This window comes from Eschrichtius robustus, chromosome 9 (genome assembly GCF_028021215.1).
Source record: "Eschrichtius robustus isolate mEscRob2 chromosome 9, mEscRob2.pri, whole genome shotgun sequence".
In the NCBI taxonomy this organism is placed as follows: Eukaryota; Metazoa; Chordata; class Mammalia; order Artiodactyla; family Eschrichtiidae; genus Eschrichtius; species Eschrichtius robustus.
The window spans coordinates 7,564,107-7,589,316 of NC_090832.1; the positions used below are offsets into that span (position 1 = coordinate 7,564,107).

The following is a 25,210-nucleotide window of genomic DNA, read 5'->3' on the forward strand; positions in this document are numbered from 1 at the left end:
GAATGTCCTAGGTCTCTGCCTCACTTTCTCAGAAGCATTGGTCGGAGCACCAGAGCGGGAGTCAGGAGCCCTGGAAAATAGTTCTGATTCTGCCACCAGCTGGGTGAACGGGACAAGTCACCTTACCTCTTTGTACCATTTGGCATCTAAGCCCTCATCCATAAAACCCGTGTTTTCAAATTATGTTCTACATGTTAGCCTTAGTTTCCTCATCTATGCTACCCTATGAGGTCATTGTGAGGATTACGATAATGCATATGAAGAGCTCAGTGCCTTGGAGATGGTATTTTAGCAGCTCCTGTGCCTATCATACGACCACCACCGCCATCACCACCATCATCATCACCACCATCACCATGGACACCGTCATCACCACCACCATCTTCACCATCACCGTCACCACCTCAGGATCATCATTATCATCACCATCGCCAACATGGTCGGCCCCCAGCCCTCCCCGCCATCACCACTGTCACTGTCATCAATAAATACCACATAACCTGTGTGAGGCTGAGCCCTGATGGAACCCAGGCCTGCCAGACCCCCCAAGCCCATTCAGTGTTTCTTCTGTCTCACCCAGCACCCATACTTTTCTAACTATCACCCTGCACTGGGTTCCCCTGTCTCTCCAGGCCTCGTCTGAATGTCTAACTGGAGAAAATGATTCTCAATGTATTCATTGGATCAGGAGTCACAAAACATGAGTCAGGTCTGTTTACCAATTTTCTATGTGTCAGTAATGACATCAGATCAGTCAGTGTTCTCAGCCTCTCTGTGTGAGGTCAGAATTCTCCCCTTTAGTCTCCAGACTTTCCCTGACTTCCGTATTCCAAAGCAAGGTAAGGGTTGATGTCGAGGGGGTCGTTCATGTCAGCCCCTCATCAGCAATGGCTGGGTACTTTCAGGGACCAGCTTCGACGTCCCCACTACCCCATCAGGTCCCTAGGTCACCCTCAGTCTCAGGCCCTCAGAAACGCCATCTCTCCTGTGACCACACGATGGCAGCACCTCTGCACAGCCCACAAAGGCGCCTCGTCAATTAGCAGTGGATTTGTCCCTAGCCTCAGGATGTCTGTCTTGCTCAGAAAGCAGATGTAAGAGCGAGACACTCGGTTAAATTAATTTTCAGCAAAAATTTTTGGGAAGGCCGCACCCTCTGCATATCCACTCAATTCAGAAAATGCATCCGCTACCCAATGCTTCTGTGGTCAGGACTTTCGTCCTCGGTGGCTCTGCCTGCCCAGGGCTGGGACTCGCCTCTTCTTTCCAAATGGTGGTCCTCGTAGGTGCTCCTGTCAGGTGCTCCAACTGACAGTTTTCTGAACTCAAGACAATTTTCCAATTTTATTAAAAGTCTTTGGAGAAGAAGTAGTACCTTATTTCTTGGCTGTTCCATGATGGCAACACAAAGATTTTGCAAAACTCATCAAAGCTGGGCTTGCAAAATTGGAAAACTGGATTATTTGTGAAAATGCTGAGACGTACCTGGGTGTGTCCATCTGGAAAACATCATGTCTTCTTGTGATTGTGCACGGGTTCTATTTCCATTTGCCAAAGTAAAAAAAAAGCAGTTTTTCTCACAAAGAAAGAAATACAGTGAGGAAAACAAGCACACCAAAGAATCTTCACTGTCCCTAACTGGAAAAGAAATGTAAATTAGGAAATAAATTAAGACAATGTCCACCCATCACATTAGCAAATATTTGAAAATTATTAGACACCACACACTCAGAAGGGTGTTGTGCAGTGCTTTTTTTCTAGTGACATTTTACACTGTCACACCTGTTTAGAAAATATTTGGCAAAGATATTGGGAACCATAAATATGTCTATATAATCCCTCAGAACTTAGACTTAAGAAAATCCTAAGGAATGTGAATAACCTGTAGGAACAAAGACGTGATACGTTGAGAGCACTTAAGAAAATACTAAGGAATATGAATAACCTGTAGGAACAAAGAAGTGATACGTTGAGAGCAGCTGTTGTAGCCAATGGACGTGGTGGTGAAGAATTTGGGCAATGATACTGCAGACCCAAGTTCAAATCCCAGCTCCACCAGACTTGCTGGGTGATCTTGGGCAAACTACACACCCTTCCTAAGCCTCAGTTTCCTTAACTGTACAATAGGAATGACGAAAGTGCCTAGGTGATCGGACTGTTTTAAGGATTAAATGAGCTACACCACATAATGAGCTTGTGCCTGAAAAAGTTAATTCTCAGTAAATGACAGCTGTTCTTTTTTTAAAATATTGTGGTAAAATATACGTAACGTAAAATTTACTTTTTTAACTATTTTAAAGAGTACAATTCTGTGGCATTTAGCACCTTCACAACATTGTGCAACCATCCCCACTATTTACAGAATACTTGCCTCACCCCAAAAGGAAATCCCAAACCCATTCAGCAGTCACTCCCCACTAAAGTATTAATTATACAGATTGTAGGATTATGAAAGTCCTTATGATATAACTTTTTGTGGAAAAAATGGGCAATATGATATAAGTAGTAAAAGAAGCATATAAAAATCCTGGAAGGGAATATATGAAAATAGTAGCACTAGTATTTCTCAATCTCTCTTTATACATTAAAAGTAAATTTCTTTATAGTTTAAAAACAAAAGAAACCAAAAAATAACAACACAAACCAACCTCAAAATCCCATAAAGAAGCCCAGATTAATTAAGTCTAAGTCTTGGGAACATGAAATCTTATATAATGTTTATACTTTCAAGGGTCAAAAAGAAAGAAGAAAGAGTTCTAGTAGTACTGGGAACTGACTTCTTGTTTTATCCAGCCTCACGGATGAACATGAGATCTATCATTGCTGTTCTGTTGTTCTGGAAGCTTCCTTGCGGACATGTTTTCGATCCAGTCACCGTGTGTTTCATCTTTTTAAACACAGGCACTTACGGTGCTGGCTTGCTCAAGGAAGCCCGGCTGCCTGTGATTGAAAACAAGGTGTGCAATCGCTATGAGTATCTGAATGAGAGAGTCAGACCCACCGAGCTGTGTGCGGGGCATCTGGCTGGAGGTGCTGACAGTTGCCAGGTAAAAAAAGACTAAAGAGATCAAAGTTCATCTTGTGTTGGCCTGTTTTGGCCCCTTAGACATTTCAGCCCCAAAGCAGCAAATTTGAGAAGGATTTGTCAATCGAAGGCCACAGTCTAAATGTTGCCCAGAAACCTTTTAAGCGTGTCTCTGTAGGCTGATTCAGGTCATCTAGGGTGATTTCTTGGGCCTTGAGTTCCGCACTGGTTGTAAGGGAATAGTTAAGCACCATCACGGCAACAGCCCCTACGCCTCTGGGAGGGGGCTCTTGGGTGGGACTCGGGACGTGGCCTTTCTAGTAGGGAAGGGAGGTTGGTATAAGACAAAGACCCTCCCACACCTCCTTTAAGATTGTTCTTGGGGTCACCCTCCCTAAGAGAAACCCCAAGGCTTGAAGGGATGAATACAGTTTTCACAAGGGATTTCTTTTCCCCCCGGGAAACACTAAATGGCACGCTTTCGTTAAACGTACCTTGCCTAGTACTGAAGCACAGCAGATGTTCAAATAATATGTTACTACGTTCCTTTCTGATTGGAAAGGGATGTTCAAATACTGGTAAAAGCTTACATTTGGGTAATAGAAGGATAACATCCCACACTAAAAGGATGGAAACTTCATCTTCTCATGGCTTTTTCCCTTCCTCTGTGTAGGGTGACAGTGGAGGGCCTCTGGTTTGCTTTGAGAAGGACAAATACATTTTACAAGGAGTCACTTCATGGGGTCTTGGCTGTGCACGCCCCAATAAGCCCGGTGTGTATGTTCGTGTTTCAAAGTTTGTTACCTGGATTGAAGAAATAATGAGAAAGAATTAATTAGATGGGAGACAGAGTGAAGCATCAACGGATCTGAAGCTGGAACATGGGTAGGGAATTCAGCACGCTCAGAAATAATTGACAGTAATCAAACTAAGTTTGACACTGTACTTAGCTACCAGCTACTGCCAAACCTCAACATTTTTTTGTATTGCTGTGGATAACTTGTTCCTGTCTGTGGACTGCTGGATTCTGTAATAATGAGGCAATACAGCTATGACATTTGTTGAAAATAAACTCTGTACTTCCTTCAATTTTTTGATTTTCACTGTTTTCATGTCCTTCGTTCATCCTACCAATTGTAAATGATGTAACTCTTACAGACCTGAGCGATTTTGTTCTTTCTCATACGGAATAGAGGAACGAGAAGCCTGTAAGATCAATAGAGAAGTCCTAGTAAGTCACCTATATATTTACCTTGTCACACACATCTTTAATTTCTTTATTTTTGGCACTGCGATGAATGTTTTCAAAGCTGCAGCATATATGGGGAATCATGAGAGCGAATTCTGTTCTTGGGAATGAAATCTGTTACTGACAACTTGACTCTAGCCCAGCACGGGAGACCCTGGGCAGACAGCTGTATTCTGAGAAGGAAACCGGGCAATGGAAGTGTCATAACACAAGACCAGCTAAGAGTCTGAATGGTATTCTGGGTCACATATGAGTCTAGGAATGGTGCCAAGAGCCTGGAAAGGAGCAACGAACATATATTGAAGGTGGACCATTTAATTTCCATCAGTAATTGGCTGCCTGGATGTGTAGTATATTTTGTCACATGGGAAGAGTGTTTTACAGTGACACATGTTCAGAAGGAAGAGAAAGGATGACAATTGATTTTTCTTGACAATTTACATTTTTTTTATTGTTATCAGAACCCAAATGTCAACTCAAAATACAATTCCAAGGTGATAGTATCAAGGAGCGACAGTCATGTCACAGCAAAGAGAAATGCAAAAGAAACAAAAATGCAAGGGTGTATGAATAAAGGGTAAATGCAGCATTACATCCTTAAAGAACTGTGTTTATTTCATTGAAAAATAAAATGTTCATATTCAATTCTGATGTGCTTTAAGGATTAAAAACTTATTTTACAATTAGCACGGACACCGTACATATCGTCATGTGTTCGCATAGAAATTTCCTTCCTCACTGGCAAGATTTCCCTTTGGCTCCCATTTTACCTGTCCACCCAAAATAATTCATTAAACAATTCTGCATAAGATCCATACTGAATCTGAAAATATAACAAATGTACCATATAAAGCAGAACATCATAAAGACAGCATATTTGTATTTAAACTCCACATTTCAAAAAGTCTCAATAACAAAAAAGAAAGATCAAATCCCTTATTAGTATACCTGTAAAGTCACGTACAATATAAACTTCTGCTAATTGTTTTAAGCATGGATATAACTGACCTTTCTTTCAAACTAAAATGTAAGCTTCTTCCCAAGACAAGTCAAAAGTGTCAAGATTGAATGAGATTTGTCCATCTTTTTCACTCTTGACCATGGGCATCATCATAGAGCTGAACTCACACATATAAGATAAATATCCCTGTATGATTAAAATCTTAAGACCCATGAAATCATAGCCCATGGGTTTCATCAGTAAAAAACTGAATATGTGGCTGTAGGTGTCCACTAAAGGAGGACCACAATTATCCTGAATCATCTCAGGACCGAATCTGATTTTATAAATAATCGAGCCAAATCCTTGAATGGTACAGCAGATTTGTTCTTATTTCTGGAACAAGGCCTAAAAGTGCCTGCGACCCTAGATGCTCCAGGAGCTTAAGGAGCTCAAGGTGAGAAGAGAAAGCAAAGGCTCAGAGCCAGGTGGCCCGAGGTCCCTAGATTCAGTCTCTTCATTAACAAGATTCCCAAATCTTCATCTGCCCTGGAATCTTCAGAACCCTCAGTTCAGAGCCTCAATGTCTTGATCAGATTTGATGAACCCATTTCTGTACACTTGCCCCAGATCCTTGGTTTGCACATCTTGCATTCTTGATGGACCCGTCATGAGAACTGGGTGGGGCTTCTCTTGTCTCTCTGTAACCCAGTGGGTCAGAGGCACTGCCCCAGCGTGAGAAAAAACCTCAGAAGGAGCTGTGCACACAACAGGCTCTTGGCTAAACCGGTCACATATCACACGTTCCCAGAAACTTTGACAGCACGATGAGTCTTGATTCATCCGACGTTGTATAAAAATACTCTGGATAGTCTGAATGTCTTTGTAAAGTATTAAAAACACTTGGAGCTGCACAGCTGAAGTGGACACACACACGTCTCTGCAAGGCACGTCGGTTCCTTGGGGGGACCAGCCTGAATAGCTCTATCCTTGCATCTTTGGCAGGGGCCTCAAAGGTGAGATCTCGAAACTTGAGTTTTCTTTTTTCTGCCACATTTATAGGAATGTGGACTGACAAAACAAAGGAGAAAAGAGAAAGTCCTTGTAAAAGATTATACAACTAGTGAGAAGGAAGTCTTTTTGTTACTACTCAATTTCATAGTTGGTTTTGATCGAATACACTCATGCATAACTGCTCATAAAAACCCAACTCAAAGGGAACAAAATTAACTGTCTCCAGGTCAATTCTTAGCTGCTCTCAGGCCCTAGGCAGGGGTTAATTAGCATTACAGGATATATAAATTCTTTATGAATTTCTACTCCGTAACAGATGGTTTGGAAATGAGCTGCTGATGTGAACAAAAGAAAGCAGAAATGAGAAAATGACTAAGTGCTGTTGTAGGAGGGAAAATGCTAAGAGGTTTCCGTAACTTGGGGCTAAGTAGTTTTTGTTCCTGAGTAAGTGACTATAGAATGCAATCAATGTGCTTAACTTGTAAAACTATAGATCAGACTTTTATTAGATGCTTTTTTCAAGGGTAGGGACTAGGTATAATTAATTAATTTACCCAATTTTTTAATTATGAAAATTTACAAACACAGAAAAAAATTAGAAAAAAAATTCATGTAAGTTGAATTTTTGTTGGACTAATTCTTCTTGTGTATATACTGCCTGGATATTAATTTTCCCTGCACACCATTGAGATGGCCTTCTCACCTCCAAAACTCCATCTCTTCCAATTGTTTAATTCTATTTTTAATATGATTGAATTGGCAAAAGAGTCTTGATCTCAAGTCACTCCCTCTTCCTCCACTTTTTCCTGATGAGTTTGAAAATCTGACCTCTGACTGGTTTGGGGATCAAGAATGAATCTATCGTGCTCACTATGTAAATGAGCAGCAGCAAATAGAGTCGAGTCAAAGAGAAGAATGCAGTCCCTGTCGCTGGAGGGTTGGCACAGGGGCATTCACAAGAGAGGGCAGCAGATGTGCAGGAAAAGAACTCTGCACCACTGAGAGTTAGACGTCTTAAAACTCCAATGACACATTCCCAGGCTTGTGCCACCAACAGTCAGCACTGAACTTCTTACTTTTGACCCTGTAATCCTGGCCGGGATGCTCTCCTGCGTATCCCAGCCCTGAACAGATCCTGCAGGGCACATCAGCCCATGAGAAGTTGCCCTTAAAGTTTGGATATCTTATTTGAAGATAATCCTATTTCCTTTCCCACCATTTCCCCTGCTTTATCTAACCTTAAATAGTCTTCTTTCCTTTGGTCTTTTAGCATGGCTGCAACTGGGGTGACAGGGTTGGACACAGCCCACCCTGATCTGGACCCCATACCCTCATACAAACCAAATAATTGTCTGTGATGACACAGCTAGCAGCATGTTTATCCTTTTTGGATGAAGCAAGTCTTTCCATGGTGTAACACTCAAGAGGAGTTTTTTTTTTTTTTCTTTAAAAAGCCATCAGAAAAATTAAAACAAAATTGGAAAGTTTACAAGGGAGACTATACATTGTAGAAAAGACATTAAAGGATATAAAGGACAGATACAAGAAATGCAACCAAGATTAAATGAAATAAAATGGAATTAAAGGGGATTAGAAAGAAAATGATACCTACAACAGGCAAAGGAGATCCAACATATACAAAATCAGAGTCCATAGGGAAGAAAACAGAAAAGATGAAACCGAATAAATAAGCCTCGACTCTGCGTATTAGAAGGGTACACCATGGACCAGGGAAAACTGAATGAGAACAGTCAGCCATGAGACATATCCCACAGGGTTGGAGGGTGAAAGAGAAAGAGGGAGCAGGAGAGACAGGAGGGCAGAAGGGGAAAGTGAGGGAGCAGGAGATGAAGGAAGGGAAAGAGGGAAGGAATCTTCTGGGCGTCCAGGCAAAGAGATCAGCCTTTAAATAGGGGGAAATTCAGGCATGTCTCAGATTTATCCAAAGCAACATTCAAAACAAGAAGATAATGTAGTTAATACATCTACAAGAAAGAGAAAGAGACTTGTGTGCCAAGGATTTTATACCCAGCAAAGAATGTCCTTCCAAAAGCAAACAAAACTAACAGTTTTGAAATTTTCAAACTTATGTAATATTGAAGAGGACAGTTTTAATACCTTTTATAAATTTTTTTTAAAAAATATTTATTTATTTATTTATGGCTGCGTCGGGTCTTAGTTGCAGCACTCGGGATCTTTCACTGTGGCGTGCGGGCTTCTCTCTAGTTGTGGCACAGGGGCTCAGTAGTTGTGGCGTGTGGGCTTAGTTGCCCCGTGGCACGTGGGATCTTAGTTCCCCAACCAGGGATCGAACACGAGTCCCCTGCATTGGAAGGCAGATTCATAACTACTGGACCACCAAGGAAGTCCCCCCTTTTATAAATTTCTTAACTTAATTTTGGTTTATAAAATGGCAATGTCTTAAAGAGAATCTCCCACCTCACCTCAGACTTCACGTAGCATTGTTTTAGGGTAAAACATAGGTAGAGCTTTGGTTGAGGGATAAGCCATTACCTATCAGTTTAATTACAAACAAGCACAAGAATCTGATTGGGTTACTTCATGGGACGAATGTCTACCTGTCCTCTGATTGGCCAGTCCTGTTAGAAGTCAGCTGGTGGTTTGGTTTTGAGTACACTGATAAGCCTTTCTTAGGAAAGTTCTGAGATGATTCGTCAATCTTATTTTTCAAAATAGCGTCAAGAAATAGGACGATGAAATCACTGTATAAGTTTTAAAGGTCTGGTTAAAACACTTCTGAGCAATGGTTGCCTATTTCTGGGGAGGGGGATGGGACCTCATTAAAAGAGGATATGAAGAGAGAAATTTCCAATCCTACCAGGGGATTCTTGCTATTAAAATACTCATAATCAAGTAGGATACAGCATAAGATAATAAAACTACCCAAAACAACAGTCACACCTGTACACTGGACAATATCAATCCCAGTACTAGCACGTAAAAGTTGTGAAGTCTTTCTGAGCATAGATTTCCTAGTATACAAAAAAGTAAGGATAAGAACTTGTATTGCACACAATCACTTTGAGTATTAAATGAAATGACATGCGTGAAACCATTGATCACGTATATAAGGACCTAAAAAAGGTCGGTTTCTACTCTCTTCCCAGTCTGTCAAGTGAAGAATAAAACTGCCATGAGGTTACTAACATTTCAGTCTTGTCATAAATACTTTTGATACACTTTTAAAAAATTTAGAGATCCATACTCTTAATTTCTAGGTCACTGTTTAGAAGAAGATTGATTTTTATTTTTAAAATTAGCTGTTAGGAACTTCTCTGGTGGTGCAGTGGTTAAGAATTTGCCTGCCAATGCAGGGGACACAGGTTCGATCCCTGGTCCAGGAACTAAGATCCCACATGCCGTGGAGCAACTAAACCTGTGCACCACAACTACTGAGCCTGTGCTCTAGAGCCTGCGAGCCACAACTACTGAGCCCGCGTGCCTAGAGCCCGTGCTCCGCAAAAAGAGAAGCCACCGCAATGAGAAGCCCGTGCACCACAACAAAGAGTAGCCCCGCTCACTACAACTAGAGAAAGCCCTAGCCCAGCAATGAAGACCCAATGCAACCAAAAATAAATTAAAAATAAATAAATAAAATTAGCTGTTAAATTATTTTTTTTTAATTCACAAATGAGGACTTCCCTGGCAGTTCAGTGGTTAAGACTCCATGCTTCCAATGCAGGGGACACAGGTTTGATCCCTGGTCAGGGAACTAAGATCCCACATGCCACGCAGTGCAGCCAGAAAATTTTAAAAATTAAAAAAAAATAAAATTCACAAATGATACAAGACCATGAGGTGTAATTAAAAAAAAAAATCAAACAATTCAGAAGTCTATGGGGTATAAAAGTAATGTCCTCCCTTCCACACCCCTCTTCCCGAACCATTTCTATCCCCAGAGGGTATATTTTATCATTTTAGATCTTTTCCTATGCATTCCCATATTCATATTCTCTCTTCCTATCTTATTATTATGAAAGATTTCAGAGGAGATTAGAATATGTGTACTGTGGATTTTTCTTGATATAACAAAAACATATTTCATATTCATATGTTGGTTGGATATTAACTTTCCCTGTACACCATTTAGACACCCTTTTCCCAAATTCAGTCTCTTTCTCACTGTCCTTCTCCTATCTTCTTTCTACCTGTCTATGTAGCACTTATCATTCATCTATCTATCGATCGGTCGATCATTCTTCTATCATCATCTGACTATCATTTATTTTCCCATCTAGCTATAGAGAGGGATTACTCTTGGTTTTATTTTTTAGTAAATACTATAACACATTGTTCTGTGACTTTTCACTTTGTAATCCATCTTGAAAATCTCTCCATGTCTTTCCATATAGATATATCTCAATTATTTTATAGATATATTATCATTTTCACCATCAGTTGCCTCTTGATGCACATTTAAATTATTTCTACTTTGTCCAATCATCAGTCTCTTTCCTTTAGATTCCTTCTGAGTTTTAACACCTTATTTGGAAATGTTTCCCTCTTCATAACCACATTTAAAAAATAAAACATATTCTTCTAGAGATTTGCTTTACATTAACCTTTTAAATCTACTTTGAATTTTTTGCTTAAGATGTAAGATAGGGATTTAATATTATATTTTCCCCCCTGGATATTCAATTTTCTTAGCACCGTCCTTTCCCAGTGGGTTTGAAATGCTGCTTTTAATTAGGATGTGTTGAATTTTGCACCGTACCTGCCAAGTTTTTCTACATCATCCACTGTTTCTGGCAAGGCAATGCCCTTGGTTTCAGGCAAAAGCATCACAAGAGCACCACAGACAGATGCCAGGATACCTGTGGAACAGGAGAAAGGCGTTACGGTACCGGGAACGCACAGCCGCCCCCTCATGGCCCCCTGCTCATTCTGGAAGCCGCTGTGCTCACTCTGGACTCACCCTGCCCCGCAGCAGCCCTCTGGTCACCCTGCCCAGCGTTCCTCTGTCATGATTTCACAGGTTCTCAGCCTTCCTCAAACTCTAGACAGTTCCATCGCTCCTGTGCTCTTGGCATCCATCCATTCATTCACTCGTTTCACAATTTATTGAGGACCTACTGAGTGCCAAACACTCCGAGAAGCCCTCACCTCCTACTTCACGGGGAACATAGACGCCACCAGTGAGGAGCCCCTCAGCATCCTTTCACTGCACCCTGCGCCTCCCCTTCCTCCTTCCATCATGTGACCCCGCAAGACTGGTGCCCACATCTGCCCAACAGCATCTCTTGGAGTCTTTTTGGGCTGCTCACTGTAGTGATTCATCTTCTCCCTCCAGCACCCTTAACCCATCAGTGGACGCCCTGAAACGTATTCAAATCTCTCCTCTTTAAAGAGCCTTCTATCAACCTCACCACTCTCCCTTCCTCCGTTCTTTAGAACTGCAATTCTTGAAACACCACCCTCTCCTATTTTCTACACATCTTCATATCCCAGCGCTGTGCTGGTAAATGTCTAACAGCCAGCTCTCCAGAGAATAAAGTCCTGATTTGCAGCAGCATTTGCCTGTTTCCGTGGTGTAAATACGCCCATCGTGGATGCGTGTGATTCAAACCAGCAGCGTGACGTCGCGAGCGAGGCCCTGGGGAGACGGGCGGCAGCACCTCCACCATGGACTACAGTGGACGCGCCAGCCTCAGGGGCGGATGCAGTAAAACTCCGTGGATCAGGAACTGATGAGGCGTGCGTATTTGTTACCTCTGCTTTTCCATCTATTTTACATATTCAATTTTTAATGATGGATGTGTTTAAACTGGCTCAACAATTCTTGAAAACTTGACAGTTGGCCTTGGTGGGCCGGAGCCGTCTCCCATCTCCACCTGCTCTAATCTGGTTCTGTTCAGTGTCCCCTCTGGCCTTGCTCCAGCCAGGCCGCCAGCTGCTGCCACCACCAGGTGCAGTGACCCTGCTTCTCGTCCCTGCTGCCTGGCCTGGCCTCGTGGCAGCTCTGGCGGCTGCTGACCTCACCCACTGTCCCCCCGGCTTCCCTGCCCCACGCGCTCCCGGCTTCCCTCCTGCTCCTCTCGCATCCCTTCTCATCCCCTGGCTGGCTCCTCTCCCTCTGCTTACGCTGGATGCTTTGTCGCTCCTCAGGGCTCCGTCCTGGGCCCCCTTCTTTCCTCTCACTCTGTCCTGTTCCCCGTAGAGGGGGTTTTGGCCACTCCCATGGTTTCAGTGGTTATCTACATCCAGATGGCTTCCAAACCTTCATCACAAGGCCACACTTTGCTCCCGACTCAGCTCACCAAACCTACTGGCCTCTCACCATTTCAGCTTGGATTTCTTAGAGGCACCTCATGCTACAAACAGCCCAAACAGTATCCCTCCACGTCCTCCTGTAGATGGGCCCCTCTGACATTCACTAAACTAGGGCTGGTCCCGCCACCTATGGTTCTGCCAGCCCGGAGGCCGGCTGCCCAGCTCCCTGGTCCCTCTGGCCCTCGCCCCGTCAATCACCCCCTTTTGCCAATTCAACTTCCAATATACTTTTTTGGATCCATCCACTCCTCAGCATTCTCAGTGCCATCACCCTAGACCCAGTCCTTATGAAATCTCTTACCTGATTACACCAACATTCTTTGAATCGTCTCACCACTAGCATTGTGCCCCTCTAACTCATGGGCATATCTGCCATCAGAGTCACGTCTCTAAAATGCAACCCTGACACTGTTAAGCCCGGCTTGAAACTCTGCTCTCTGGATAAAGAGCAGACCCTCTGCGCATCGGGGAAGACCCTCCATGGTCCGGCCCCAGCTCACCCGCCCAGTTTCATCTCTCTTCAGGCCCCAACTTACGCACTGTACTCTGTCCTTCAACTTCCTCTTACTCTAGGCCTTCCCACTGCCTAGAGCACCAGCCCACACCTCTCACGTGGATAATTCCTATTCAACCTCCACATGGCCTCCTTGCTCCCTGACCTTCTCCCCCTGACTCCACGGGGCTAGGGATCCCTGTGATGTGCTCTCATGGCGCCCTTATTTATCACACTCTCTTGTGACTGCCTGTTTGGAAAGGCGGCTCCCTCCCCAGCCAGACTCTGCAAAGCTGGGCCTGCCCTGCAGCACGAGTGCCCAGCTCAGCCAGCGCGGCTCGCAGGCAAGCCCCGACCTTGAGGGACTGGGCCGTCAGGCGGCTCTGTCTTGTTTGCACAGTGGCCTCTCTTTGCTCTTTCACGCTGGCCCAGAATCAATGCTGAGCTTGTTTATCAGGTCCCATGAAATAGTTTGAAATGATCTTTTACGGAATCACTGGTGTCAGTGATTAGAAGCCGACTTTATGGTCCCTAGCACAGCTGAAGGACTCCTGCATTCCTCCGGATGTATGCCCTCACGGACGCAATGTTTTCATTGGAGCTTAAACTGCTGAGCCATGGGTGAAAAACCTCTACCGGGAGTAAGGACGTGGAGGTGGAGGAAAGGTAGGTGAGCAAGGGGCCAGCCGGCATCCTCTCTTGCTGAGGAGGGTAGGAGATCTGGGCAGAAAGGTTGGAACAGCACAGGAGATGCACTGGCCTGAATTACCCTAAGGGCCCTCCCTATGCTATGGTTCTATCCCTTCATGAGTTTCATGAAGATTGAAGGTAGGAAGGAGGGTATGAACTTGAGGGGCATCAAAGAGGTTATGGTACGTGTGTGCAAGGGCTTCTGTGTCCCCTGATCTTTTGGCATGGCGTGCTTAGCATCAAAGCACATGCAGATACAATATTGAGAGACGTGGAGCATTTAACAATGCAATTTGTTTTTAGGCTTGTTTTGAACACACAGAAGGTCCTATGATTTGGTCCTATTTGGAAAATTATTGGTTATGTCCCACAATATTATAAAAAAGTTTCATAATCTTTGATTTTAACTCAGAACCTCAACAAAGAAAGCTAAACTGAACACTTTTTTATAGGAACCCTTAATGTAAAGTAAATTTAAATGGTTTAGGGTCCACATTTCATTGTGGTTCCTCAAAACAGAAACAGCTGTTATAAAAAGAGCAAATGGTTATAATTGATATCAAGCCTGATGATCATTTTAGCTTCTATTAATGTGAAAAATGTGGATGAGAGCATTTAAGAATAGGATATAAAGTGAGAACTTACCGAAGATGATAAGAGGTAGTTCTAGCCAAACGGCCGCTAAGCGGAAGAGCAGAAACGGGGCTATGATTCCCCCAAAATCACATAAACCTGAACAGAGTGAAACTCCAAAGTTCCTGCAGAACAAAAAAATTGTTTTAAACAAAAAGTATTCAAATAAATGCAAGATACGTAACATTTTCAGATATCTAAGTAACAGAGGAATTGTAACAATATTTCCCACTTCTGTAGTTTTTAACTTCGAAAATTTCTACTCTCTCATACTCTAAGCAAATCATTTCCAACCTGCACCAGTTCACAGCTGGGTAAAAGCTGAGTCACAGTGAGGCTACTTGGGGGCGGGCGCGGGTCTACAGTATTGGTGGAGATCAATCTTCCAACAGCGGCTCACTACCCAGCCTGCTCTGTGGCACTTATGTGTCTCCTTGGCACCCCAGATTGGCAGTAAGGTGTGCTCATGCATATTCCCCCAAGAAAGCAGGCCAATTTGCACTAGCTATGCACATTGTTTCATTTTGTCCTTCAATAATCGGCTGTGGAGTGTGGTCAGAACAGAGGCTGTAGCCTTTACACAGAGCGCTGCTGATGAAAGAAGATGTAACCCGTGACGCAAGCACGCTACCCAGATTTTCTGATCTCAAGTCTAGTGCCTTTCCACAAACCCCCAACTGTGTATGAAGATATTGATGATAATAATGCAAAAAGCAGCTACCACTCAAAACTTAGCTTTTCCACTGGCTGAATCCAGCCCAGGCTAATATGTCGCCAAGCTAAGAAAACTATTTCATAGTTTTTAAGTCAACTTCAAACATGCGGCTGCAGAATTACTTAGGAGAAACCATGATACGGATGTTGGAATTACCGTAATGTTGTTGGGTACAATTCTGAATTTACCAAATAAACAATTTCAAAGGCCATGGTTATGCCTAATCTTCCCAGGGTAGCAACAGTGGTCCTCAACCAGGGTACTCCTGCAAAAACAGAAAATTTGGAAGGGTCTGCTTTCAATACAATTTTACAAAACAACAAAGGGCATTTGCTTAGTGTTCTCCCAGCCGTAAATCTGCTAATTTTAAGTGCAAATGATAGATACCTTCTAATATTGTAGCCAAAATTCAACAACAACAACAACCAGGAGGACAGCTAGTATTTAGTGCACTAGCTGCCTTCCTGAGCAGGGTTGGATTACAGAAATACAAGCCAAGGCATTTGTTGAGAAGCCACTACCTTGAAAACAATGTTCCAAGCAGTGCCTTCCTAGAGGGCCTGAGTACACCGGCCTTCTGTCTGGAAGGTAGTCTTTGCCTGTGCCCTTGAAAACCATCACAGCAGTCTGACGCCCATTTGTCCTCCTTCTGTTCATACCCCTTAGTGATGACACACAGAATCACTGTTCCCAACAGACCAGGAAAAATCTGGACCTGAAACTGACTTTGGTTTGTAAAGAGCAGCAAGGCTCCGAGGACTGAGATCTCCGGGAGGGGACATCTCGGCCGTGAGTCATCACCAGGGCGTATGTCTTTCCTTATTTCCCTCATCCCAAGTCTTTCTACTTTGCCTAAGAAATCATCCAGAAGGAGCCAGATTCTTTAATACTGGTTTGTTCATTCATTTAAAAATGAACTGTTTTAGGGCTGCTTTGGTTATATGAGGAAACACTCCTTTCCTCCATAGTAACTAGTGGGAAATGCCAAATGTTCTCTACTAAATATTTTCTTTCCTTTGTGCTTTAAGGAAAGAAGGCATAAACCATTTTTGCTCTAAAAAGTCAGTGCTCTAAATTTCTTAAAAGTTGTGCAGTTGATACCATCCTTTTTTTTTAAATTGAAGTATAGCTGGTTTACAATGTTGTGTTAGTTTCTTCAGTTATATATACATTCTTTTTCATATTCTTTTCCATTATGGTTTATCACAGGATGTTGAATATAGTTCCCTGTGCTATACAGTAGGACCTTGTTGTTTATCCATCATCTATATAATAGTTTGCATCTGCTAAACCCCAAATCCCACTCCATCCCTCCCCCTCCAACACAAGTCTGTTCTCTATGTCTGTGAGTCTGTTTCTGTTTCGTAGATAAGTTTGTTTGTGTTGTATTTTAGATCATACATATAAGTGACATCATATGGTATTTGTCTTTCTCTGTCTAACTTACTTCACTTAGTATGATAATCTCTAGGTCCATCCATGTTGCTGAAAATGGCATTACTTCATTCTTTTTTTATGTCTGAGTAATATTCCATTGTATGTATATACCACGTCTTTATCCATTCATCTGTTGATGGACATTTAGGTTGTTTCCTCATCTTGACTATTGTGAATAGAGCTGCTATGAACATAGGGTGCATGTATCTTTTTGAATGAAAGTTTTGTCTGAATATATACCCAGGAGTGGGATTGCAGGATCATATGGCAACTCTATTTTTATTTTTTTGAGGAACCTCATACTGTTTTCCATAGTGGCTGCATCAACTTACATTCCCACCAATAGTGTAGGAGGGTTCCCTTTTCTCCACACCTCCTCCAGCATTTGTTATTTGTAGATGTTTTAATGATGGCCTTTCTGACGGGTGTGAGGTGGTATCTCATTGTATCAATAGTTTTGATTTTATGCCATCCTTTCTTAGTAGACTTGGGTGAGGACATATGACTGCGTGAACAGCAGCTTATCTGCTCTCCAAAGCAAAGCCAAGGGCGTTCAGCATATGCCTGACTTCCATCTTTGAAAAGGAAACCTTCTCCCTTTAGACTCATATTTATTTATGCTTGCTCAGCACTAAACAGTCCTCTTGTCTTCTAGAATTATCACGCTTTCCTGAATATATAATTTTTTAGTAGAAAAGTACGCATGAATGAGGAGGATGAAAGAAGAGGATGAAACTCGGTAGATTTACGTGTATTTTTTTTTTTTCTGCACCACACAGCATGCGGGATCTTAGTTTCCTAACCAGGGATCGAACCCGTGCCCCCTGCAGTGGAAACGAGGAGCCCTAACCACTGGACCGCCAGGGAATTCCCCTTATGTGTGTTCTCTTTAGAGAATATTCAACCAATAAAAAAGCTAAAACTCATTCAATAAAACAATTGCCTAGGAGGGCAAGCAGAGAAAAAGAGGGTTCCAGAATCCAGATCATTGCTGGGAGGCTCCAGTTTGTTACATGTTGATTGCAAACTGGCCGAGGACGTCCTGGTGTCCTTGATGTTTTTCCCAGCTGAGGACACCTGCAGCGCTCACATTAACGTCACATCAGGGAGTGAAGAACGGCAGAGTCGCGCTGATGCACTGGGCTGCCGTCTGCCCCGGCCCAGTTGTAAACAAGTGTTTTATTTAGCCTTTACTTTTTCAGGAAGGCCAGGGAGGGGGACTAGGAAATGCATTCCACCCCTTCCTTCAGCGAGCAGGTGGTGCAGTGCCAGATGCTGGGGAACGGAAAGTGGCAACTGGTGCTCAGATTTCCTGGGTCCCGGCCTGGCCAGACAACCTCTCGCTGCTCTCAGGCTGCTGAGAAGAACGCTTTTGGCTCCCGTGGAGATAACTTGATTATCCAGGTTAGGTTCTTAAGCTATAGTTTTTTCTACTGAATCAAGACAGCTCTACAAGTGAGTCCCACTGACAACTTCAACGACAATTTAAGTTTATAACTGACTGCGGAAAAACAAACACAAACAAAAACCAAGAAACCAAATTGAAACACACACACACCCCCTCCCCCCTCCATGAGAAATGTATGTGGTTAGCTCAATGAATACAGATAAATAACTAGTCAATTCAGTAAAACGTTAAGAAAATGCTGTCAAGTTTTCTCAAGACTCTCAACTCTTTCTAAGAAGTAAAGGCCAGTATCTAACTGCACTGGACAGAGATTTTGTTGAAATGTGGAACAAAAGAGAAGTCCCAAAGGCACTGCACTGTTCATTTTAACTAAAGGGTAAAATGAAAACAATTTATAGGAGGTGTAAGTTATGTGTGACTATTAACGTATGCACATAAAAACTTCTGATTATCCCTGCAATATGCTAAGTTCACCCTGGAGCGGCAATAGACATCTTTCGGTAGCAATGGCAAAAAACAACAAGACAAGTTAAGAATGAAGACTGAAACAGAAACTACCTCCCATGAACTCCTGAGAACACAGAGAAAGAAAGTCCCTCTGATAGGGATTTGGTCAAGCTGGTAGAGATTATTGAGAATAATACCTCAATTTTTGAAGAAAGGATGCAGGATTTTAAACAAATACAATTTTACATCTCCTCTGAATGCACCAGCTGCTCTGAGTTCTGAAATAAAATGTAGTGAAAATTCCTAGTAAATAAGATAAACAGACTTACTTTTTACTTAAAGAGAAAAGTCCAAGACAACTTTTTCATTTCAAAAAGATTTACCCAAACTGTCGGGTTTGTAGCCATCTTGAATAAAGTCAAATTAAAGATGGCAGATGAGTATGGATTTAGAAAGCTCTTTATTTTTTAGGCTTTAATTAGAGTTAAAAAATTTGGGTCAGAAACAGTGAGTCTTGGATGAGGATACAGCCTGAAAGACTTTCTTTTCCAGAATCTTATTCTTCAGACCATGAAAAGTCATGCTTAGTGGACGGAAAGTTGGTTAAACCGTTTTCTCTGAGATAATTTTAGAGCTGATTCCCCTAAAAGGCTACTCAGTATTCTCTTCAGGGGCAGTCATCCTGGTGATGATGTCAAGAAAGGCTGAGAGGAAAAGTCTTTCTAATGTTAATTCAACAGCCCAAGTAACCAAGTCCCGAAGTTCCCTTAAGTGGAAGTAAGGATGTCAACTCAAGTAAGGAACCTCTGCTAGTATTTGGTATTCACACACAGCATTAGGGATTTGAACTTATTCTTAGCAGTCAATTATGACCAGCGTGTGACTATAAAAGCAGCTGAATCTGCAGAATATACAAATAAAAATGCATCCAGAATAAGAGCAATTCATTTTCAATGTTGCTAAGAACAATTCTAAGGCTTAAATTGGGCAATTCTGTCTACAGAATAAAACTGATCGGACCAAACAGAAAAGTCTATCCTTTGCCTTATATTTTCTACCATATGAGAGTGTTCTCTATAAAATAGCTTGATTCTCACCCACTTAGTTACTTCAATATTGGCTTGGACATATGCTCTTCAATGATTTCTGGGATCATGCTGAATGCAACACACATTAAAGTCATCCCAGTCAGTCTAGGGCCAGAGAAAATCTTCTGGGGAAAGTTACATAATGGAAAGATGGGCCACACTTAAGTCATTAATCTTTCTCTCCACTTTCCTAACTTCATATGCAATGAATACATAATTAATATTTGATGCCTGTTCCATATGCAATGAGAACAGATGACGTTGTCTTAGGGAACTACATTTAAAAATTAAACCTAAAACTAAAAAGTGCCAAAGTAAAACAGAAAGAACAGTGAAGTCTCCAATGTTCCTGATTTGTCACCTTCAACTAAATTGTGCATAATTCCCGAGGGCAGAAATCACATCTGTCTTGTTCACTGCACTATCTCTATTCCTAGTTTACTGGCAGAAATTAATAGACACTAAATAGATGTGCATTGGCCAATATCTTCCCCAGCTCTTATAATGTGTTAACTCAATGTGGTAGGTTGAATAGTGTTACCCAAAGTTCATGTCTACCCAGAACCTTAGAATGTGACCTTATTTCAAAATAGGGTCTTTGCAGATATAATGGTTAAGTTAAGGCACAGAGATGCAGAGAAGGTCATGTGAAGATGGAGGCGGAGATTGGAATGATGTCAAGGAATGCCAAGGATGGCTGGCAACCGCCAGAAGCTAGGAAGAGGCAGGGAAGGATCCTCACCTAGAGCCTTCAGAGAGAGCATGGCCCGGCCCACACCTGGATTTCAGACTTCCAGGCTCCAGGTGTGTGAGAGAATAAATTTCTGTGTTGCAAGCCACCCAGTTTGTGGTACTTTGTTACAGCGGCACTAGGAAACTAATACGCTCAAGAAAAATGAGGTAAATGTAAATAGTCAGTTCTGTTTATCATCAACCATTCCAGTATGACAGGACTTCACATCTTTTTTTCCACCCTTCTGTTCTGAAGATGGGCATTTCTGTAATTTTATTTAAATAGGGTCTATCTGATGTTTTGGGATTTCATAAATCCTTATTTAATTAGTAAACTCATCTGTAAATGTCTGACTGTTTCGACTTCCACAATATTATCAGTTCTTCCCTGATCCGCAGAGGATTCGCAAAAGAAAAGGCAGCTTCTCTTGTGCTGACACAAAGAACTACCAGAAACTCCAGCTCTGCCAGCCACCTCCCACCCCACACCTCCTGAAAAGCTGAAATAATAAATCTGCTCTAAAACACACGTTCCCTGGGAGTTTGAAAGGCTTCCTCTGTCCAGTGCCCGCTGTGTTCTGAGGCAGAGATAACCGGCTTTCCATTAACAGTGTATTTGGAGGCACTGACAACCTCTGTACCGTACACCGGTCATCAAGCCCCCCCTCCCCCCAATTTAACTCTGAAACATCTCTGAAATCACCGTCTCCCATTCAGGCCCGACTGCCACGACCTTGATTCCTGCTCTCAGCCTCTCTCCTCCCCATTGCCATTGTCCAAACTGCAACAGCCACTGGGAGGGCACCTGTCCTCCACCTGAAGCTCACAAGACCACGCCCAAGCTCTTAGCTTGGCCTTGGCTGTGAGGCCATCTCCACTGGTGACGGATGATCCCTCAGCCTCCTTGCCAGGAGATTCCTGTGATAACAAAGAATGTTTGGTTCCCGAACCATCAAAGGTGGTGCGTACTTCTGAGAACCATGCTTTCCTTTGTAAAATCACTCCTAGCCTTCTCTTCTGTAGGGCACATTTCTTTTCCTTCTTCATACATGCCTAGTTCTCACCTCTGGGAAGCTTCTCCTGCCTATCCCCATGGATTAATCACTTCTTGCACCTTTTTTTTCCTATTTCTAAATCTTGTAAATCATTCTATTCGTTCCTGTATCACAGTTTGTTGTGAGAACATTAAAGTGTCTATATTCCTCACTAGGTTGTCAATCTTTTGAAGTCAAGACGTGTTTTCCTTCCCTTTGCAACCTCAGTGTTTCACATGGGATTGGCCATGTGGAAGAAATGTGAAACAGGGTCAATGATATCACAAAATTAAGTTGGATAAAGGTGATCAAAAATAAACTACATTAATTCCACTCCTGGATCTACATCCAAGAAAAAACCAGAAACACTGATTTGAAAGGATACATGTACCCCTATGTTCATAGCAGTGTTTTTACAATAGCCAAGAAGCAACCTAAGTGTCCATCAACAGATAAATGGATAAAGATGTGGTATATATATATACAATGGAATACTACTCAGCCATAAAAAAGAATGAAATTTTGCCATTTGCAGCAACATGCATGGACTTGGAGGGCATTATACTAAGTGAAATAAGTCAGACACAGAAAGACAAATACTGTATGATATCACTTATCTGTGGAATCTAAAAAATACAAAAAACTAGTGAACATAACAAAAAAGAAGCAGACTCACAGATATAGAGAACAAACTAGTGGGTTACCACTGGGGAGAGGAAGCGGGGAGGGGCAACATAGGGGTAGGGGATTAAGAGGTACAAACTATTAGGTATAAAATAATCTACAAGGATATATTGTACGACATGGGGACTACAGCTAGTATTTTATAATAACTATAAATGGAGTATAACCTTTAAAAGTTATGCATCACTATATTGTACACCTGAAACTTACATGTATTGTACATCAACTATACTTCAATTAAAAATTTTTCAAAAAAGTAAACTACATCACTCCAAGCTAGATTTCACACATCTATTTCATCCATAAATGAACTGAGAAATGGAGAAAACAGAAACCTCTATAGAGCCAATCTTTTATACTCAAAGTAGTTAGGCTGGTTAGGTAGAAAATAGAGTGACATCACTAGAGCATGACTGGCACTACGATTTTGATGCTATGGTCCATTTTCTAAAGATTAAGTTCTCCGTTCTTGATTATTTTAAGATTTTTTTCAAGTTCTTGGCTACCAAACAGACTTAGGGGACAATTACCTTCTGGTAAGAATGCAGTGACAAGACATGCCACTCCTGCCACTATATTGCTTGCCGCAAAGGGTAGGCGCCGACCAAAACGCTCAATGGTTAGTAAGATCAAGAGGGCTCCTGGCAGTTCCACAACTCCTGAGATGAAAAAGTCGATATAGAGGTTGCCTCCTGTAATTCCCAGGCGCATGACAAGTCCTTGATAAACCACAGCACTTGTGAACCTGGAGCAACATGGAAAGACAAGGGCGAACAAGTAAGAGATAACTTCAACCTGATTTGAAGAACGGGATGCATTGTAAATCTGACACAAGCTTTTGAATCCATCACAAGTCAAACTTACCAAGCAAACATAAGTATAAGTGTGCACTTCCTCATTTGGGGAGTTCTCACCAGATCTAAAAAGGATGGATTACTAACTTCCTCATCTGTAACAGTGATCTATATGAGAGAAGCAGATTTCAGTAGCAATATACAGCAAGAAACATCTGCATATTATAGATTTGCCATTGACCAGATTCAAAGCTACCATATGATCTTACTGAACAGACCAGGGTCTTTCATTATTACATCTTAAAACCTGAGAATAAGAAGTTTGATTCTCTAGCCTTTGTAATAGGTCAAATTCACAAAGATGTGCTTGCTGCATTGAGAATCTATTCTTAACGGTAATACCAGCAGTACTATATGCTCTGAGTAAACAAGGATAAAAGGTGTGTTCTAAAGTAAAATACATTTGTGCATTTATTAAATTGGAGAAAATAAGCATAAAACTGGTGAAAGCAGTTCCAAACAAGTTCCTTTATCCATTAAATCCTCAAACCTTAAGTTGCCAAATAAGCTAGAATAATGGTAAGTTCCCGAACAAGCATGGCACCAAGGGTATCTTTTTGCTTCTGTCCATTTACTGGAATCCAGCATCTTTTTGATCCAAGGAAATTCAGCTCATCTCTATCTGGCCATCCAAGAAGTTGGTCTTTTCTTTAATTCGATTAAACCAATATTGCTGTTTGCCTCCTATGTCTAAGGCACTGTAAAGGAAACAAAGCTGAACATACCCACTGCTTCTAGCCCTGTGTGCCAAAGAGATCATAACTCGGTCCCCTTGAAGTGACCACTGTTTCACGTTTCCATGCACTTGCATATTCTGTTACTTCTGCTTGAAGAGTCCCTTACACCTCCCCAGTCCGGATTTCCCTGCCACTGGGAGGTCTTCGGAACTGATGATCCCCAGTCTGTGCCTGTACTTACCAGACTTCTATCATAGCCCACACACAACTGCATGCCTTAACAGGTCTACTTATTTTTCTCCCTGCATGAGCTCTGGAGTTCTTGGAGGGCAGAGACTGCATTGTGGCACCAAGCAAAGTGCTTGGTGTTCAGCCAGTGTTTGGGTGATGACTGAATGTTGAGACAGGAAGTCAAGTGCCTTGGCCATGTCTGTTCCCTCAGAGTATAGCCCTCGGTCTTTGTCCTTCTGTTAAGTGAGACCCCTGGCTAGCAAAAACAGGACCCTCACTGTCTGTTTACTCAACTCCAGATCTGGTCCAGAATGAGTGAAAATCTAGGCAAATTTTCCCCAAGACTTTCAGTCAAAAGTCCCTCTACCAGCAGTCATAGGAATTTGACTTAGATTCATGCTGATAGTACAATACCTTGTCAATCACCTGTTCTAAACATTACGCTCAACAGGTCAACCAAAGCTGCATATCTGCTGCCTATGCTTGCTCCAAGGAAAGGCACACACACATAAGAAGACTGCAAAATGGATGTCTTTAGATCACTTTCTTTTCCTAAGTCTTTCCAGTGCTGTATTTCTTCTATACCAAGACACACATTCTTCACAGTTTAAAAATCTCGAAATTAGGATGTGTCCTACACACATCCTTTCTTATCAACTCGGCTGATAAGAAAGCAATGTGCCCAGTTTCAATAGCATGGTTTTTCTTACTGAGTGGTGCATAAAATGATGATGTGTCTCAAAATTAACAGTATCTTGGGGTCAGTGAAACAATATTAGTAGTTACCATAGCAACACCGGTGGAAAACTGCTAATTGATTCCATCTCCCTTTTGATAACAGAACCCATGGAATTTTAGTTGGGGGCATGGCAGCCTAGCTAAAGTCATATTTTCTAGCCTCTCTTTCAACCACGGGTGGCCCAGTGACTAAGATCTCAGCAGTGAGGTGGGAGCAGAAGCCATGTGTACAAGCTCTGTGTCCCATCCTTTAAAAAGGAAATGGCTTGCTCTTCATTCACTGTCTTCCCTTCCTGAAGGATGGAAGAAGACAATGCTGGTGAAATGGCTTTGATTATACAACCTATTGCAGGCGATGATGGAGAAACAAGATAAATGGAACCTGGGTCCTAGAGGACCTCATGGAACAGAGCTGCCTTAAGCGCTGGGCTACTCAACTCTGGGTGGGCATGTTAAAGAAAAAGAAACTTTTCTCTTTTCTGTCACTGTATTTTTGCGGTGTTTCAGCAGCAAGTCGACTTGTACTGTACTAATACAATCCTTATTAAAATGTTCCCTGAGCTAATCCTCGAAATTCCAAGACCCCTACCTTCACCTTTGCTGCTCCAAAAATAAAGCAGAAATACCGTAAGTGAAAGAACTTAGTATATCACAACAATACAGCTGGCTCTTCACATCCACAGGTTTTGCATCTGTGGATTCAACCAACTGTGGGACCTGTGATTGGTTGAAGCTGTGGATGCAGAACCTGTGGATACAGAGCATCAACTGAGACCCATTCTATATAAGGGTCTTGAGCATCTGAGGATTTTGGTATCTGCAGAGGG

General features: G+C 42.2%; 2 protein-coding genes across 3 annotated transcripts in view; one reads left to right on the forward strand and one right to left on the reverse strand.

The window, feature by feature from the left end:
* The window catches only part of PLG (plasminogen), a 42,627-nt gene extending 38,513 nt beyond the window's left edge, over nucleotides 1-4,114 (forward strand). The window contains exons 18-19 of one of the 2 annotated variants that reach the window (XM_068550786.1): nucleotides 2,902-3,047; nucleotides 3,699-4,114. In XM_068550786.1, coding sequence (XP_068406887.1) covers nucleotides 2,902-3,047; nucleotides 3,699-3,860 — 308 coding nt within the window. In that variant the 3' untranslated portion in view covers nucleotides 3,861-4,114. The remainder of the gene's footprint in view (nucleotides 1-2,901; nucleotides 3,048-3,698) is intronic. The other variant, XM_068550787.1, reaches the window with a different exon arrangement.
* The window catches only part of SLC22A3 (solute carrier family 22 member 3), a 93,095-nt gene continuing 71,994 nt past the window's right edge, over nucleotides 4,110-25,210 (reverse strand). Inside the window, exons 6-11 of the mRNA XM_068550788.1 lie at nucleotides 22,748-22,845; nucleotides 22,414-22,628; nucleotides 15,210-15,318; nucleotides 14,351-14,463; nucleotides 10,967-11,066; nucleotides 4,110-6,285 (exon numbers count right to left, since the gene is read on the reverse strand). Coding sequence (XP_068406889.1) covers nucleotides 6,225-6,285; nucleotides 10,967-11,066; nucleotides 14,351-14,463; nucleotides 15,210-15,318; nucleotides 22,414-22,628; nucleotides 22,748-22,845 — 696 coding nt within the window. The 3' untranslated portion in view covers nucleotides 4,110-6,224. The remainder of the gene's footprint in view (nucleotides 6,286-10,966; nucleotides 11,067-14,350; nucleotides 14,464-15,209; nucleotides 15,319-22,413; nucleotides 22,629-22,747; nucleotides 22,846-25,210) is intronic.